The 17965-nt window shown below is 41.7% G+C and overlaps 1 protein-coding gene across 1 annotated transcript in view; it reads right to left on the bottom strand.

Annotated features, from left to right (window-relative positions):
• Positions 1-16607, bottom strand: part of tent4b (terminal nucleotidyltransferase 4B) — a 100584-nt gene extending 83977 nt beyond the window's left edge. Inside the window, exon 1 of the mRNA XM_034186015.1 lies at positions 15746-16607. Coding sequence (XP_034041906.1) covers positions 15746-16311 — 566 coding nt within the window. The 5' untranslated portion in view covers positions 16312-16607. The remainder of the gene's footprint in view (positions 1-15745) is intronic.
• Positions 16608-17965: the final 1358 nt, after the last annotated feature.

Raw genomic sequence — 17965 nt, 5'->3', positions numbered from 1 at the left:
ATGCTTCAGTGTCTCAAACATGGATGCTCGCAATAGTCAATCTAATATCTTCCATAGTTTGAGCATACATAAACTTCACAGTTTAGTGTCAATGTCTGTTGTTTGACTATAGTCCAAGTCTGGGTGTCCATGACAACTGCCACAGAAAATTTCAGGCCTTTAAGTCCATTATTTGCTGAGATATTCTACCTTGAACATGGCTCCAGAAATGACGGCCATAATTTTTGCCTAAAAAAACGGCAGACCCCATGCACACTAAATTGGCCATATCTCAGAAACTACTTGGCCTACAGGCCTCAAACTTCAGATTTGTTGTTCTGAATAGTCTGGGAACATGTGATTAAAATTTAAAGAAAATCTGAGACAAAGTGCGTGAGGCCCCTCAAATATTCTTTGAATTAACATGGAATGACCCTACTGTGCATTTAAAGTGAAGCAGTGTGTTTGTCTGTTTAAAAAAAAAAAAAAAAAAAAAAAACATTGTTTCGTCCACTGCCTGCTCTCTGCTCTGCGAGGGGAGTGGCTATTCATGTGGGGGCCGGTGGCTGCCTCTCTCTGCCCGATGTGAGGGGCTCAGCACTGGCCTTACACATCTCCGTCCCCGGCCACACTGACAGTCTCGAAGAAGTCCACTCTTCCTTCTGTGTTTTGCTCAGACTCGAACTGAGTGTTTTACTTTTTAATTTTCGCTTTTTTGGGCAACACACAATGCTTCACAAACACGGTAACTCAAATAAAATAATAATAATAATAATAAAACAAACTGACTGCGAGGCTTGCATGTTCAACCTCCAGCTGAAATGCATTAGCTGAATCATAGAGAAAGAGTGATAAAAAAAAAAAGAAAATCATGCAGGGACCCAGTTCACCAACCTTAAAATAAAAAAAAAAAAATAATAATAATAATAATAATAATAATTAAAATGGTTACATTTTACAAGTTGGGGAAAACAAAAAGAAAAAGCCACATCCCATCGCCATTTCAGCAAAATGGCCTGACTTTGGCTGAGCTCCTGAAACCAGGAAAGATCCAAAACTTGCAAAGATGTGAAAAAATAAATGATTACCCAGGAAAACAGAATGGGATACACAAAAGTTGACAATCTCCATGATGATGCAGTGACACTGTGCCATTGCTTAGGGACAGCCCTAGACTGTTGATGTTGTTAAAAACGGAAAAATACTTTTTATCCAATTACTCGCCAGAATAATTGATAAGAATACTCCATTACTAAAATAATGGATAGCTGCAACCCTAAAGGAGAGCATGTAAAAGACCAATTTTGAAGACATAACACAAAGTTAAAAGTTGTATCACGGTGACTTGTAAGTTGCGGAAGAAATTTTTTTTTTTTAAGTTATCCACATGAGTTGCAGCAGCAGGTGTATATAATTAAAGCGGCCACCACACTCTGTATGCAGAATAGTAGCTTGTGCGCAAAAGAGTGATTTTGCAGAAATAAACGGACGAACACAAAGTTAAAAGTGGGATCACGGTGTGAAAATGACTGTTTAAAGCCAGGGAAACAATAAAACCAGCAAGCCACGGATGGAAAGGAAGCCAGTGAGCAGAAGCACAGAGGCAGCTCTCCAGGAATGTAGAACACCAGCGTGCGCAAAAGGCGATTTTGCAGAAATAAACGGACGAACAAAAAGTTAAAAGTGGGATCATGATGTGTGTGTTTAAAGCCGCAGAAGAAATAAAGCCAGCGAGGAGCACAGAGGCGGCTGTCCAGGAATCCTTTGTTCGGTTCGAGCTGGTCTGGTGCATTACAGGTGGACAGCAGCCTGGCGCACAGCGCAAAACCGCGGGACTGCACTGGAGTGTCTATTTTTGGACTGCATTTAAAAAATGTGACATCTTTAAAGGGGAACATTACACAGTGAGAAATGCAATATTTTCCTATAAGAAACTTACCAAAAAGCTGATATTTCACACTTTTTACACTAGTCCCGCAAGTACATACCTTTATCGGACATTTGAACTTCGTACTCTCCCAAGCCACACCGGGCCGCCATCTTTGTAGAATATCCGGGTACTTCCAATTCGGCACTGACATCATTGACGAAAGACTGTACATACGCGCCAACGTTTACTGTTGGAATCACAATTTTGTACATGGCCCATGTCAAACAAGAGTTACTTCAGTACATTAATTGAAGTCTCCGTTGTGCTGCGCCTGACGCTGGGCGTGTGAAGGCCAATTAACGAGTGAAGCTTGAATTCAAGGTCTGTTTTCGCGCGTGCCAAAAGCAGCATCAGCCTGCAGTTTCCGCATCTCCACCAAAGAATGTTGTTCAGGCGCCAAGTTTCTGTCTCAACATCTTTGCCATCCCAGACTTCAATCCAGTCGTCCATGCTCCTGGCTGGAAAAGATTCCAGATCTACCGGAGGAGACTCGTTTATAGCGGCTGCAGTGGTGCCCCCCTCCCACTTCGGTAAAGTTAGAAAGATATTCACAGATTCGAAGTTCTCAGCTCAATAGATCTTAAGAGAAACGTTGTAGAAAAACAAACAACACTAGAAGGTAGACAATGAGCTATAACCTTATTTTTATCCATATGAGCCGTCCTCTGAACTGAAAAACTAACACTGATATGAACAAGCAGGCGGCAGAAAAACGGAAGCTTAGGGACCGTCTACAAAATGCAAACACAAAAAAAATGACACCAGGAAATTATTGAATAAATCAGTGTAATAAGGAGTGACATCACCAAATTCACTGCACACATCAGTGGTGTTCTGCTTATTATACTACAGAGCTCAGTTTGGGAAAATGTCATTGTGAAAACTTTGGAGATTTTTTTTTTTTAATTTATAGATCAATGTTATAAGGTAAGATGTAATCAAAGTCACTGCACACAACAGTGGGGTCCTGCTGGTTGTACAGCACTCGGTTTGGAAAAAGGTAATTAAAAAAAATTTATGTACTTTATTTATAAATTTTCATTTTACAAGAAACAGAACACAACACACACACATATCCTTCTGCTCCCCCACCCACAAAGCCCTCCCACCCCAAAACAAGACAAATAAACTGAATTAATTTTTTATACTATCAATGTTATAAGGTGTGGTGACACCAAATTCACTGTACACATCAGTGGTCCTCTGCTGGTCATACTACAGCACTAAGTTTGGAAAAAGTAATTTTCTGCAGCCGTTTCATCCTGCAGAAACCAGAGAGAAGCTCCAGTACCAATGGGCCTCATGGCCTACAGAGGAAAAAACCAAACAGTATAAAAAATAATGAATGTTTATGAGTTCAATGGTACATTCCAGCTAAGGCTCTGCAGTCTGACCTAAAATTCATATCGCCGTATAAATTGAATGCCTTCATGGTGGGTGTGTGTGTGTGTAATATATATATATCACGATTTAAACTTAAGTGTAAAAATTATAATGCAAGTGTTTCTGAATGAGTCCCTTAGCAAAGGTAAATTGATCAAAATAAATAATAAAAATGACAAACAGATGTCATTTTGAAGATATTTATTGTGCAGATCTCAAAACTAGAGGTACAATTTGCCAGAAAGCACATCTAATACGAGCCTAGATTTGATGATTTGGTGAAAGAATTAAATTTATTTATTGTTGGGTCAGTGGCTGAAGTTTCACCTCTTGAACACTAGATGACACACCCACTCTGAATACATGAAGCGCTTTCAGGACGATCAGTGGTGCTTTTTTATAGCCTTATTTTTATAGACTTAAGGAGAAAAGACAGCACTCTCTCCCTGCCTGTCTCTCTCTCTCTCTCTCACTGTCTACTTCTCTCCCTCTCTGTCCATCTCTCTCCCTCTCTCCCGCCGTCTCTCTCACTTTCTCTCTCCCTCCGTCACTCTCTCAATTTCTCTCTCGCTGATTTTGTGCTGCACAAACTTTGAACTTTTGGGAAATACGAAGTCTTTCAACTGTAAAATAAATGTATCATCGACACTCACGCGCAGGATGTTAATGGAGACTTTTTCCCTTCCAGCGGACGGAATCTCTGTTCGCTGTCCTCCTCGGCTTTCCCAACAGAGCTGGCTTTTCATAGCGTTTTACAGCCTTGGGACAGTGAACCGGCTAACTTCTTAGCACACATATTCAGCAACAATTCAGTTAATTTTTTGGAAAATCCGTGCTCGACGAACAGACCATTTGAATCCGAGAGCTGGGCAGAAATTTGCCGCTAACCGCAGCTAGAACACTGCGGAAGAGAGCTGTCTCAAACAGCCCGGCGTCAGAAAACCTCCCCTCCTCCCACTCGGTAGCAAACAACAGTAGTTGAACAAATTCACAGAGGCTCTTCTCCAGCATCGGAAAATGTCGCGGGCTGGATTGGTATTTTCCGATACGTGAATTACGTCGGTATCAGAACCTGATACAGACCCGGGATCGGATCGGTCTCAGCCCTACCTCCCCCCGCAGCAAACTGGTTCACACACACACACACACACAGCCGCTTCACAGAGGAGTTTTCCTGGATCGAAAAACTCCACAGGCGTTATTGCAATGAGTCCAAATCTCTACCGCTGGCCAAAATTATACTGTGTAATGGTTAAACCGGCTTCATTCATTATTTGTTTTATATAACGGCTAAAATGGATTCTTGTCATTTGATATTTTATTAATTTCTAAACAACAGAAAAGGGACTTACATTTTGGTGTTCGTCACTGGTGCTTAACAGTCCAACACTAACTATAAATAGGAGTCCAAACATAATTCTGATGATGTTGTCCGTGATGTCGTGCACTGACTTTGTGTACTTCCAAAAAAAAAAAAAAAAAAAGTGTGTCGGCCTACTTCCTCACTGCAGGGAAAATTCACGTCAGAAATTTGTCTACCTTTTCATCCTAACTTCATCCTCTTAACAGGTCTTCATACCTCTAGACAGCTTATGGCATAATGGATTTGTTTTTGTGTGTGTGTTAGAATTAGTACAGTCAAATAGCTCCTTCAAATCACCATCCGTCAGCAAAACAAACTCTGCCATGTTTAGCTAAACCCCACCCCACTAGTGCGTGCATGGGCGAGGTTTGCAGTGTGCAATGGTACAAAACATATGGAACTAAATTGCATGGTAAATGGAGCAAATAACCCACGTCATGTGACATACAAAGCAAAAATCAAATGACAAGGATCAACTCAGCCGCTATATAATAAAGGATATGAATAACTGTCTCCTTACATTTTACGAGGTCTGTCCATAAAGTAATGGTCCTTTTTATTTTTTTCAAAAACTATATGGATTTCATTCATATGTTTTTACGTCAGACATGCTTGAACCCTCGTGCACATGCGTGAGTTTTTCCACACCTGTCGGTGACGTCATTCGCCTGTGAGCACGCCTTAGGAAGGAGTGGTCCCGCCCCGTCGTCGGATTTTCATTGTCTGGAAATGGCGTAATGAAAAGGACTTTTTTTCCATCAGAATTTTTTCAGAAGCTGTTAGAGACTGGCACCTGGAAACCATTCGAAAAATTTATCTGGCTTTTGGTGAAAATTTTACGGGCTTCACAGAGAATAAGGTCTGTTAGTACACCTTTAAGGACCCCTTTAAGGACGCTCGGTGCGCCGCGCTCCGAGCTGCGACGACGCGGCACAAGCCACCGGACCATTTCTAAACAGATGGCTCGGCACAATTTCACTGATACCTACTGGACTGGTAAGCATTGAAAGCCGAGATAGTCATGTCCAAACTTGTCCTCTGACACGCCGAAACGGAGGTGTTCCTTTGTCTCGCTTCCAAAGCGAATCGTTTGTGAAGCGAAGCCTCCGCGCGGCTTTCCATGACAAAATCTCTTGTTAAAAGTGAAATCTGCCGGAAAATGGCTGATGTCCAGCTCTTGTGATAACCAGAGAAAGAGCACACAACAGTCTCGTATCCACAGAGCCATCAACTTAGAAATGGTCCGGTGGCTTGTGCCGCGTCGTCGCAGCTCGGAGCACCGAGCGTCCTTAAAGGGGTCCTTAAAGGTGTACTAACAGACCTTATTCTCTGTGAAGCCCGTAGAATTGTCACCAAAAGCCAGATAAATTTTTCGAATGGTTTCCAGGTGCCAGTCTCTAACAGCTTCTGAAAAAATTCTGATGGAAAAAAAGTCCTTTTCATTACGCCATTTCCAGACAATGAAAATCCGACAAGGGGGCGGGACCACTCCTTCCCAAGGCGTGCTCACAGGCGAATGACGTCACCGACAGACGTGGAAAAACTCATGCATGCGCACGAGGGTTCAAGCATGTCTGACGTAAAAACATATGAATGAAATCCATATAGTTTTTGAAAAAAATAAAAAGGACCGTTACTTTATGGACAGACCTCGTATGTTTGCATTCATTTGTGGTGATATTCTGAACAAGAAATTGAGGAGTGTCAATAATTCTGACCATAACTGCATGTACTTACTGTCATGCTATACATGTGTTGGCATTGTGAACTACTACAGTAGACACCCAGAGTCATGTGCAATTAAGACTCAGAGGTTCAGGTTCTGGTATTAACAGAAGTAATCACTAAGGAATGTCCTTGTGCAAACAGAAAGCTTCCACATTACTATAAATGAGGATCTACTAAACACTGAGCTCCACACTCCAGGGTGTTGCCTGTCTACACATGTCAAATAGAGAGTGTGGAGGGGGGGGGGGGGGGGGGGGGGGGGGCAGGCTCTGTCTGAAAAGGTCTTGAAAACAGAGCCCCACCCACTGAAATACTTATCTACACTTATCATGAGTCTGAAATTACCATGAGAGTTGAATGAATATGAAGTAATCAAAAGTTAATAAGTGTCCTGTGCATTTATGGTACCTTGAGGCATAACACTGCTGCTTTATGTTAAAGTAATGAGTCCAGCATGAATAACAAATGCAGGTGCTGCCTGTCTCACGACCACCACAGAACACGCCATGTCAGGTCAGGGAACATGCACTGGTGCCACATGTCACTGCACCACACTATGAAACTGCCCTGGAACTGAACTGCAACCACCCAGGCAGACCACCATTCCATACTCAGCCAAGTAATATGTGGGTATTCCCTTAACCTGGCTACCAGTCAGCTGGTGTTTTGGACCTGCCCCAAACTTTGTGGATATTGGCATTCCATTTTTGAGGCCTTTACCAGTATCTGCGGAAAAACTGTGTAACCCTGTCCTCGGATTGCTTTGTTTGGGGTAGTATCCCTGAAAACTATTTTGAACAGAAACCATGAAAAAATTATTGCTTTTTGTTCTTTATTGGCTCATAGATTAATTTCGTTCAAATGGAAGGATGCGTGCCCTCCAACATTCGCTCATTGGATGAAAGATGTAATGGCACTTACTTATACAAATACATTTGGAAAAGATAAGCTATACACTTAAAGGTTCCCCTGGGAAATTCCATGATCAATGGCTGCCTGTTATTTTTTAATTTGACAGCATGTCAAAATCTGAACTAAACTGCTCAATTCTGTATTTTGTATGCAAATCCTTATATTACGATTTTGTACCAGACGGAAATATGGTATGTTTCTTGAACCGGTATAGCACAGGGCGGGATTTCTTTTTTCTTTGTACAGTTTTGTTTGTGTTTGTTATTTTCAAAATTTGCAAAAAACAATAAAAAGGCATTGATAAAAAAAATTAATTTCATTTCATTAATTTACTTAAGCTTAATTTAACAGTTATACCTGACAGAGAAAATGATAAGTCAGTTTAATGAACAACCAATTCAACTCCTCTTAAAATAATTTTTTTTTTTTTTTTTTTGGCAGACTTTGGTGGCATAACTTAACTGGTAGCTGCTTCTTAAAGAAAGAAAAGGAGTCCATTTAACTGGCATTGGCATATTTGGATTAATTTTAAAGATGACAAAAAAGATGATCAAAAAACTTAAAACATATTGCCATATTAGGCCTGAAAGAACTTTCTGTTGGAAGTATTTTAGACATAGGATGAGCAGGTTAGGGGAATTGGAAACTTTATCATTGTCCAGGTCTCCTTTGTAAAAGAGATCTTGAACTCAATGGGACAAACCTGGTTAAATAAAGATTAAAGTGTAGGTGACGTAATGCCATGTTTTCAAGAATATTTAAGACTAAAATTAAACAACAGTTTGAAGTTTATCATTTCCTGGTGCACAGTTCTTGAAAAGATAAATATTCAAATTTTGTGCGCCACTAAAAACCAGGTGTGCAACATTGGACAAGAAGGAGGAGGAAGTGGCGTCAGCTCCGGAACCATTATCTTAATTATCCCATTACTTTATACTGCCTTCAGACTGGACTAAAAAAAAAAAAGCTCCACACTAGAAAAAAAAAAAATCGTCTGAAAACAGCTCGACCTGTGGTGGACCTGAGAGGATTTAGTACTGCTATAATGGACTGATGCAGAAGGTGGCAGCAATGCAACAATAAGGATGCCGACTGCCATTAAACGCGACAGAAGAAAAGAGTGTATGTTTGGCTTATGTCACAAGAGCGTGTTTTGAGGTCAGAGCACATTACTGCATTCACAAAATGCCTCAAGAAACCCCATAAAGTGCATAAAAGTACTTACTTTACTCATTTGTTGTCACTCTGGGTAAATAGCCGGACTAATCTCGTTTCCTCATCGGAGCGTTCGCGAGACAAAAACAATTTTTTTTGGTCATGGCAAGCAGTCAGAGCTATCTCTGACCACCAGCTACCTCTGGCACAATGTGAACTGAATAACAAATAATTTATAGATTCTTAACAATACCCATCCCTACTAGCAATCATTGATCTAAATTAAATACTTTTGCGAACGTGACATTAACATTACCTGTTGGGTCCGCTTGGCAGGCTCGATGTAAACAGTGGATGTTTTCAGCTCAGGTGCTGTAGCATGGAAGACGTGCTGTTATGGAAAGCTAATTCCGTTTTGCAGTACACGCACTGTCCTGTGTTTTGCTTTCGGTTTAATTGATAATGGTCCCAGACTTTTGACAGTTTGATGTTTTCTCCGTGGGTTATTTTGTGTTCCCTGCCGCTCACCGTTTTCATCTCCATCCGTCTCCATTTTGCATTCCACGCTTCACATACTCTTTACGGGGCACTGTGCATGTATCGTGCACATAGTCATGAGTTAAACGAAGCCTCAAGGCAGAGAATTTTGTCACAAAGCATTTTAATAATCTATCGTTTCAGACCTTTATATCTATCTATCTATCTATATCTATATATATCTCTATATATATATATATATATATATATATATATATATACACACACACACACACACACTAGCTGAGTTACTCGTTTTACGCGCGGGTAATAGAGATTAATTTTAGCCATGTCATTATATATTTCATGTCACTTTAGTTAAGGTGTAGGAAGTTGCATGTCAATGTTGGCATCATTAATTTTCATTGAGCAATTTGTGACATTCATGAGACTCAAATAAATGATGTTAAAAGGTGATAGCATGTGATATCACAGCCATGCTCTGGCATGCCATACACAGTAGGTACATTTTCAATTGAAAAAACGCATGCGGCGCACGCCAGCCCGTTTCGGTTGTAATAAAAGTGCACCCTAGCTAGCTGCTACTACGTAGTGAGTAAAATGAAATGCTTGCTACCTGAACTAGGTACTACGCAAACTGCAAAAATAAGTGCTCCAGTGAGTGGGTTGTGATTTAATATATAAAGCTGACTGTGTGTGAGTGTGTGTTCGCTATGCAAAGATACAATAATTAAGCAACTGACACCAAACTTGATATGGTGGCTGGGGGCACCAACTGGGAGGTCACTGGGACTGTTAGGTTGAAAGCATACGTCCACACACACACGGTCAGCCTTATATATTAGATCACGAGCCTTATACATTAGATCACTGGAGCCCTTATTTTCAATGGCCACCGGGTACTCAGGTCAAGTAGCAAGCATCACACTTTACTTACTACGCAGTAGCGGCTGGCAAGGGTGCACTTTAATTACTATCCAAACGGGCCAGACCACGCTGTGTGTCAGTTAAAGTGTGCATTTTTTCAATTAAAATGTACCTGCTGTGTACAACATGCCAGAGCATTGCAGTGATATGACATGCTGACATCTTTTATCATCATTCACTTGAGTCTCATGAATTCATGAATGTCACAAATTTCTCAATGAAAATTAATGATTATAACATAAACATAATGCAACTTACACCTTAACTAAAGTGACATGAAATATACAATGACATGGCTAAAATTCTTCTCTATTACCCATGCATAGAACAGGTAACGCAGCTAGTGTAATATATAAGGCTGATCGTGTGTGTGTGTGTGTGTGTGTGTGCATGTGTGTTCGTGCATGTACACTTTCAATTCAACCTAAGGGCCCCAGTAAACCCCCCCTTGGTGCCCCCAGTCACCATAGCAAGTTTGGTGTGGCCCAGTCACATGGCACACGACGATTCCTGAACGAAGGGAAAAAGTAAAAAATGTTACAATTCGTTGAGAAAAGATGGACGAAAGAGCTTTTATCACCGAACAGTCTGCGAAGCAAGAGCGCAAAAGGGACGAAAGAGGAACTTAACAAAACCGAAGCTCACGATCTCAATGAAACGCACCTGGAGCCATTGCTGGAGCAGAGTGTGTCTGCTCCAGCACTCAGCGCTGGAACGGAGCTCATAGCACCTGAGTCCTGGAGAAACTGCAAACAGAATCTGTGGAGATGTCGATGGACCACCTGCTGTGGTTCCTTGTCCAGAACAAAAGAGGGATCATCTCCATCATCATCAGAATCCACACTGCCTGTCGACACGATGCGTGCTCCGCCGTGCTCCAATTAAAAAAAAAAAAAATGTTCCATGGTCACTGCTGTATCACAGTATTATGTTCTAAGACATACGAGGTCTGTTAGAAAAGTATCGGACCTTTTTATTTTTTGCAAAAACCATATGGATTTGAATCACGTGTGATTGCATCAGCCAAGCTTGAACCTTCGTGCGCATGCGTGAGTTTTTTCACGCCCGTCGGTTGCGTCATTTGCCTGTGAGCAGGCTTTGAGTGAGCACTGGTCCACCCCTCTCGTCTGATTTTTATTGCGAATAAATGTCTGAACGATTTGGAGCTTTGCTGCATCAATTTTTTCCAGAAACTGTGAGAGACCTCCAGGTGGACACCATTCGGAAAATTCAGATGGCTTTCAGGGACCATTTTATGGGGATTACACAGATTAAGGAGTGCTCCAGCCGGTTTAAAGACCGCCCACAGCATCTGAGAGCACGGCGCACTCTGAGCGCCGATCGACAGGCTGACACCCCGCTGAAACAACCAGATCATTTCCAACGTGAAAGCTTTGCTGATCCGGGATGTCGTCTGACTTCCACAAAAAAGGCATAAGGCGTGGACATCAGCACTTTTTCAGCACATTTCACTGTTACAGGAGTTTTTTTCATGGAAAAAGAAGCAGACGGATGCGCCACCGTGCCGCTCGTGGCGCGGGACAAAACCACCTCCGTGTTGGTCTCACAGGACGGCTTTGAGATGGATTTCAGACGGCTGTCGGTGACTTTTTAGTCATGTGACTATCCGAGAAATTGTGCATGAGCTGGTCATGCCCCAACATGTCCTGTGAGGCTTCATCACGGCGTTGCTTTGCACCATGCGGCTCCGCCGCGACGCGCGGAATTCCTCCACTCCTCTTTCCATGACAAAAACTCCAGTAACAGTGGAATGTGCCATTCATTTCTAAACCGGACGCTGTGTTTTATCCGGGACGTCCTCTGACTAGCACAGAAATTTCGGAAGATGTGGACATCAGCACTTTTTCGGCACATTGAGACAGACATGCGGAGGAATTCCGCGCGTCGCGGCGGAGCCGCATGGCGCAAAGAATAAATATAAATATAAGTGTAAAGATGACTGAATATATCAGAGCAGTAAATGAATCAGTGCGTGTGAATGCGCGCATTGACTCGTGCGGTTATTTCCACCAGCTGATCACTGATCCACAACGTGAATTCTTCTTTCCAGAACAGCTCTTTATATCATCATTTTGATTCATCTGCCTGTTGCCACATGTACAGAAGGACTGGATTATCATTCCTACACTCATATTGTTATATTTAATACAAAATAAGCGCACGCAGGAGCTCCTGCTGCCGCTGCATTCAAGTACCGTCGGAAATTACACAACTTTTTTGTTGTTTCAAATTCAACAGTTGCTTGTGGCAAAATAATTAATTATATCCACACAAAAGATTAATTGTGGCCTATGTAATGTGCCTGAGCCCATTGAAGCTGCCGCCCCCCACACAGATAAAAAAATGCAAGCAAGCAGGCTGAGTTTGCCCTGTAATTTCCGACGGTACATGAACGCAGCAGCAGCCTCAGCGCTCACAAACCGGCTTCTGCGCTGTGTGAAAACATTCAGCTGCTCCAACGAAGTCAAATTAAACAATAATGTTACAAAAACTACACAAATGATTAAAAAACGTCAAGAACGACAGCAAAACGAAACACAGACGAACTGAGGTTTTCGTTGCCCTTCATTCAAATTTTTCAACAGTTTAAAAATCCTGACAAAGCGCCCGCTGCAGGAACGAAGCTGCGCAAAGGTTAAACGATGTCAACGACAGTCCAGATTTCTTGTTTCGTCAGGGCTTCGTCACCCTTCGTTAAGAGTCGTGTGACTGGGCCATTAGATAAATATGTACCTTTGAGCCAACATTACAAATGTAATCTCCACCGCACGGCGAGCACGGGACAACCAGCATCTGTAGCTAATTTCTCTGATTCTGGAAGTGATGAGACAATGGTTTCATCAGTCAAGTTCTGACAGGAAATGCATCATCGGCTACAAAATGATTATTTTATATGACGTGGCATCAAGCAGGGTGCGTTGGCACAACGAATTGTGCAGCAGTGCGAGGATTAAGTATGTGCAAGTGTCAAAATGTCTTTCGAAATGAAGGTACGGATTTGAAAATAGCGAAACAGGTGTCAGTGTCACAGGACATCCGTAGGTGATGGACAAGTTGGCAAAGGAATCAAAAACCCTCTCAGCAAATAAATCAAACATTTCAAAGCTTTATTGTACCAGAGGGGAAAAAGTTGTGTCAAAAAGTGAAGGGGAAAATAAATGATTGTTCTTAATTGGCACTAAAAGAGAGACAGCCACAAATCTCAAATGACATCTAAACTGATACAAAATCTTAGTGTTCAACATTACAGAACTGCCAGGGACTGAGAGATTTTGATGAGCAAAGATGAAGCAATGCCAAAATTGCAGATGCCTACGAAAAAATATTGATGTATTAACTGTTTCCTCTGTGTACGTTTTATAAATCATTTATTATTCTTCTGCAAGAGGTTATTTCTTTTGTGTAGTCATTTACTGTTCATCATATCACAAAACTCTTTTTTTTCTCTTTGAAAATAAAATTTGATATAAACTTCACAATATGATTATCACAGTTGACATGTGGATACTGTAATTTGTGGAGCAATAGACAAAGTTGCCATATGCCCGTTTTTTTTTGTTTGTTTGTTTGTTTTTTTGCCAATCACATCACAAACACAAGAACCTTGTGACACCTTCAGAGTTGTCAGAGGTGTCTTGGTGGTTTTCCTCAATAACCTGCTTTGTTTACTATCACTCTGTTTTTAAGCAAGCCTGCTGTAAACAAAAGTGTCATACATTACCACACTGCTTGTATTTATTACAAACTGATTTCATGAACTCCAAAAAAATTCAGCGACTTGAAATATTCTTGTATGCATCCCCTCGACTTATCCTTAAAAAAAAAAGTTATGATTTGTATGTCCTCTACTCTAGCAGAGGCGGGAAATGATGTGCCACAAGGGAAGAGACAGTTTAGGTTTTCCTTGCTGTCGAGCCTCTGAAAGTAAGTTTTTTGGCTCCACAGTACATGGAGAATGGGAACGGGTGGTCTCGAAATGGGATCCTTCTGTTTCGGAAGCAAGCCCAGATCACATGGCCACTATGCAAGCTCTTGCTGCCCATCACCTAAGAAGATGATTTTGCAGATTGTCAGGACTTTTAGTGGAGAGGAGGAGCTCTTCAGTGAAACCACATGCTGTGGTGAACAGTAAGGAAAACCTGCATTGCCCTGGCCCTTCATGGCATACTGTTGCTCATGCTGCTGTACTCAAAGGTATGCATACTTGTACTGACTTTTGCTGCACTGAGTTTGGGGCAAAGCTCCAGACTACGACCAAATGATTATGTGTTGCAACCATTTTTTGAGACAGAGCAAGTACTTTTTACAACCACTCGCACAGGAGTGACCTGTAAATTTGCTTACTTTTTCCAACTTTTTCAACTCAAGGTTCGATTTCAATGACACCCCCTTCACAAATGCAATGAAAAGAAAACGGAAGTGCAGTTTACAAATTCACGCGGGATGCATGGCATTTTGAGTGCAACGTGTCATGATGAGCAGCATGCGGAGGTTAAGCATCAGTCACATTAACTACAAGCAACAGCAAGTGACAGAGGCAAAAGTTATGTAAAGAGAATGCCCAACACCTCACTACTAGCTTATTTTAAAAACAAAAGTTATTTTAACACATGTAAATGTAATATTGAATATTAATTGTGATCACTCTCACTCACTCATCTTCAACCACTTATCCAGGATCGGGTGGCGGAGATAATAATAACTTTGGTGGTTCAGTTAAATCTCACTTCTCACTTCAATAATAACTGTAAATAAGGAATAACTATGTAAATACAATGCCCAACGCTTCACTACTAGCTTATTTCAAAAAGTTGTTTTTTTTCCCCCCACACATGCAGGGGTGGTGGCCAAGTGGTTAGCGCACTTGGTTTCAGTGTGGTAGGTTCCCGGTTCAAATGCCACCCCTAAAACATTTCTCCATATAATGTGGAGTTGCCCCAGGAAGGGCATCTGGTGTAAAACCTGTGCCAATTCAACATGCAGACCCACCTTGGATTGGCTGTGGCGACCCCGAGTGTAAAGAAGGGAGCAGGTGAAGGGACTTACAATTTTTTTTCACATGTAAATGTAATATCTGAATATTAATTGTGATCACAAGAAAAAATTTTTCCCACAAATGGCTGAAGAAGCTTATTTATTATCAAAACATTTATCAGTAATCCAGTTAAAGCTAGAGAAAATGTGAATACCAATTACGCTGCAAGATGATTTCAGGTATGCGTCTCGAATTTTTCTACTTGTGCTCCTAAAATTTTCAGCAAGGGGCTTCTTAAGAGAAAACACTGCCCTTGTCAGCTTGGACACAATACAATTTCAAATTGTTTGACATGCAAGTGATACTGTGAAAGGGGGAGGGGCACGCCCTGCATGTCTTCCATGTGTACTTGCTGCAAAGACAGCTGACTGGTCGTGTCTGTCATTTCCTAGCTCCTCACTGGCTGACCACACCTGCCCTAGTAAGCAGTGGGTGGAGCAGGCAGAGCCTGAAAACATGCAGACCAGGTAATATTCAGCAGCAGGGTTTGTGACTCTACAGTGCACAGCTCATGGAAGTGATTTGTGTCCAGGTTGACAGTAACACCACCACAGCAGGAGTGCTTTGGGGATTAAAGACCTTGCTCAAGAAAAACAATGATTTTTTTTTTTTTTTTTTTTTTTAAATGTGTCTCTCCAGGCTACTGGCCAACATCTCTGGAGTGAAAATCGGCAGACTGTTCTCCACCACAACTATCCATTTCCTGGTTAACCAACTCTGGAAGCCATTGTGCACCAGCTCAAGCAAAATGTAGTTTTTCAGAGTTTGTCCTGTGGTACAACACGAATCAAATTAACTTAATGCGCTTTCTTACCCCACAATTCCTTCTGAGTAGTTCCTGGTTTTCCACGGTGTTCCCGTGTAAGCTGCAAAACCTTCTGTGTGCGATCCAGCGCCAGTAAGCAGGAGGCTAGAATTGAATCCGAAAGTGCTGGCCTTGTTCTCCCTTTTCCTTTTGTTTGGGTGTCCGGCTCCATCCGACTGCCCTCTCCAAACCACAGCGACCCCGCTCCCCTGCACCCCTCCGCCGATACCGCCCCTGCTGGCGGAACGATTGTTTTGGTTGCTATCACTTTCCAGTGGTAGAAAGTCTCGTTGTTCGCTTATTTCTCCGTCCCCCATTGAGGTCGACATCCCCTGAGTCCTGGCTTCACCGACACCGGCGTTAGAGTCCAGAGACCCTTTGCCGCCGGCCAGTACGGCTCCGGACGCCCCGTTGACGATCGCTCTCGGGCTCGACACGCTTTGAGAACCGCTGGTGGTGTAACTGCTGTTAACGTGCAAGTAGCCGAGCCCTTGTGTCGTCTCCCAAATCTGTATCCACAGGTTGTTTGCGGGTCCACGTTGTTCTGGTTGAAACCAGGCGATTCTCGGATCCATCAAACGGCACAGCAGGCAAACCTGCTCCCCACCCCCCCACCCCCCGTGCAGCTAACCGGATCGCTAGCTAACGTTAGCCCGTTTACTTGTGGAGTCCAGTGAAATAACACGCTCCTTACAGGCTAATGTACTTACAGATGCCAACCGAAATCATTCGCAAGAGATACGACGTCTGCGAGCAAAGTGTTAAAAGTGTTAAGTGAAGGCAAACTTGAGGTCGAAGACTGGAGAAACGTGAAGCCGCCGCCGCCTCTCTGACCCTTTCCTCCTCCTAATCGTGGGTCCGTCAATGGCGGAGTACCCGGTGCCACTGCGCAGGCGCGGGGCGAGTGAAAGGGGCGGAGACAACTTATTACGTAACAGACGCCTGTTAACAGTTACATAATAGCGTCGGACTGATTCTTCGACAATGAAGAAGTGGACAAGAAACTGAACTTTTTTTAAGCGCAAGAACCCAGAGCTGCAATGATAAAACGATGATTAATAAACTACAATTTTGCTAATCTATTAAATATTAAAGTATTATTTAAATACAAATTCCGTGACTTCAGCTTCTTAAATGTGAATATTTTCTGGTTTATTTTGAGGTTCTTGACTATCTGGCAGTAAACTGAATTTCTTTGGGCTGACAAAACAAGATATGTGAAGGCATCATCTTGGGTTCTGGATAACAATGATCGTGATTTTTCAGCATTTATTGACATTTTATGGACCCAACAACCAACTGAGGTATTAATCAATAGATTAATAAATAATCGTTAATTGTACCTTAGTGTCTGCTTAATACACTGTGAAGGGTTAACAGGTTTTAATTCCAAGAAATCTCAGGAATTCCACTTATTGCAGTGAGATGTATTATATACAGATGCATCTAAAAAAAATTTGTTTAAATCATGAAAAAAAAATTCTGATTGTTCCAGCAAATGGAATTTATATTTAAAATTTAGTTTCTGTAATGAGTTTATAGATCTATAATCTAGACTCATTACAGAAACTAAATTAGTTATCATTTAAATTTTACAGCCTACATTCTTTCTTTCTTTATTGTTTATTTGATGAGGACAATGCACATTAATGAAGACTTTGTACATTTTCATGTCTTAGTGCAAATATGCCAGATTTAGCTAAAAGCTACTTTCCATCTGTAAGTCCTCAGACACAGAACAACAAACAATAATTACAATAAATAAAACAAAACATGAAATTATGTACAATACATCTCACCTGTATTGACAGGTTTGATTGTTTTTGAGCCATTTTTTAAGCTCATTTTTAAAAGCACTCAGGGTTGGACTGTCTCGTATCCTTGTTGGAAGGCTGTTCCAGTTTGTACAACCCTTCAAAGAGATGATGTTTTCTCCTGTGGCAGTTCATCTGAGGGGCACCTCACAGTCCCCTCTAGAAGCAGACGGAGTCCTGAGGTTAGGATCTCTATGTCTAATAAATTCCTCCAGAGGAGGTGGGGCTAGGCCATGGAGAGTTTTATAGATGAGACAAGCATGCTTAAACATTATAAAGTTGTTAAAACTTAAAAGATGGTATTTCTCCAAAATTTCACAGTAATGAGTGGAATATGGCTTTTTGGCAAACACTCTGATGGCTTTTTTATAAAGTTGCTCTAAAGGTTTTAGTACTGTCATACCAGCAAATGACT

Source organism: Thalassophryne amazonica, chromosome 2, assembly GCF_902500255.1.
Source record: "Thalassophryne amazonica chromosome 2, fThaAma1.1, whole genome shotgun sequence".
NCBI lineage: Eukaryota > Metazoa > Chordata > Actinopteri > Batrachoidiformes > Batrachoididae > Thalassophryne > Thalassophryne amazonica.
This window is presented reverse-complemented; position numbering and strand designations above follow the sequence as displayed.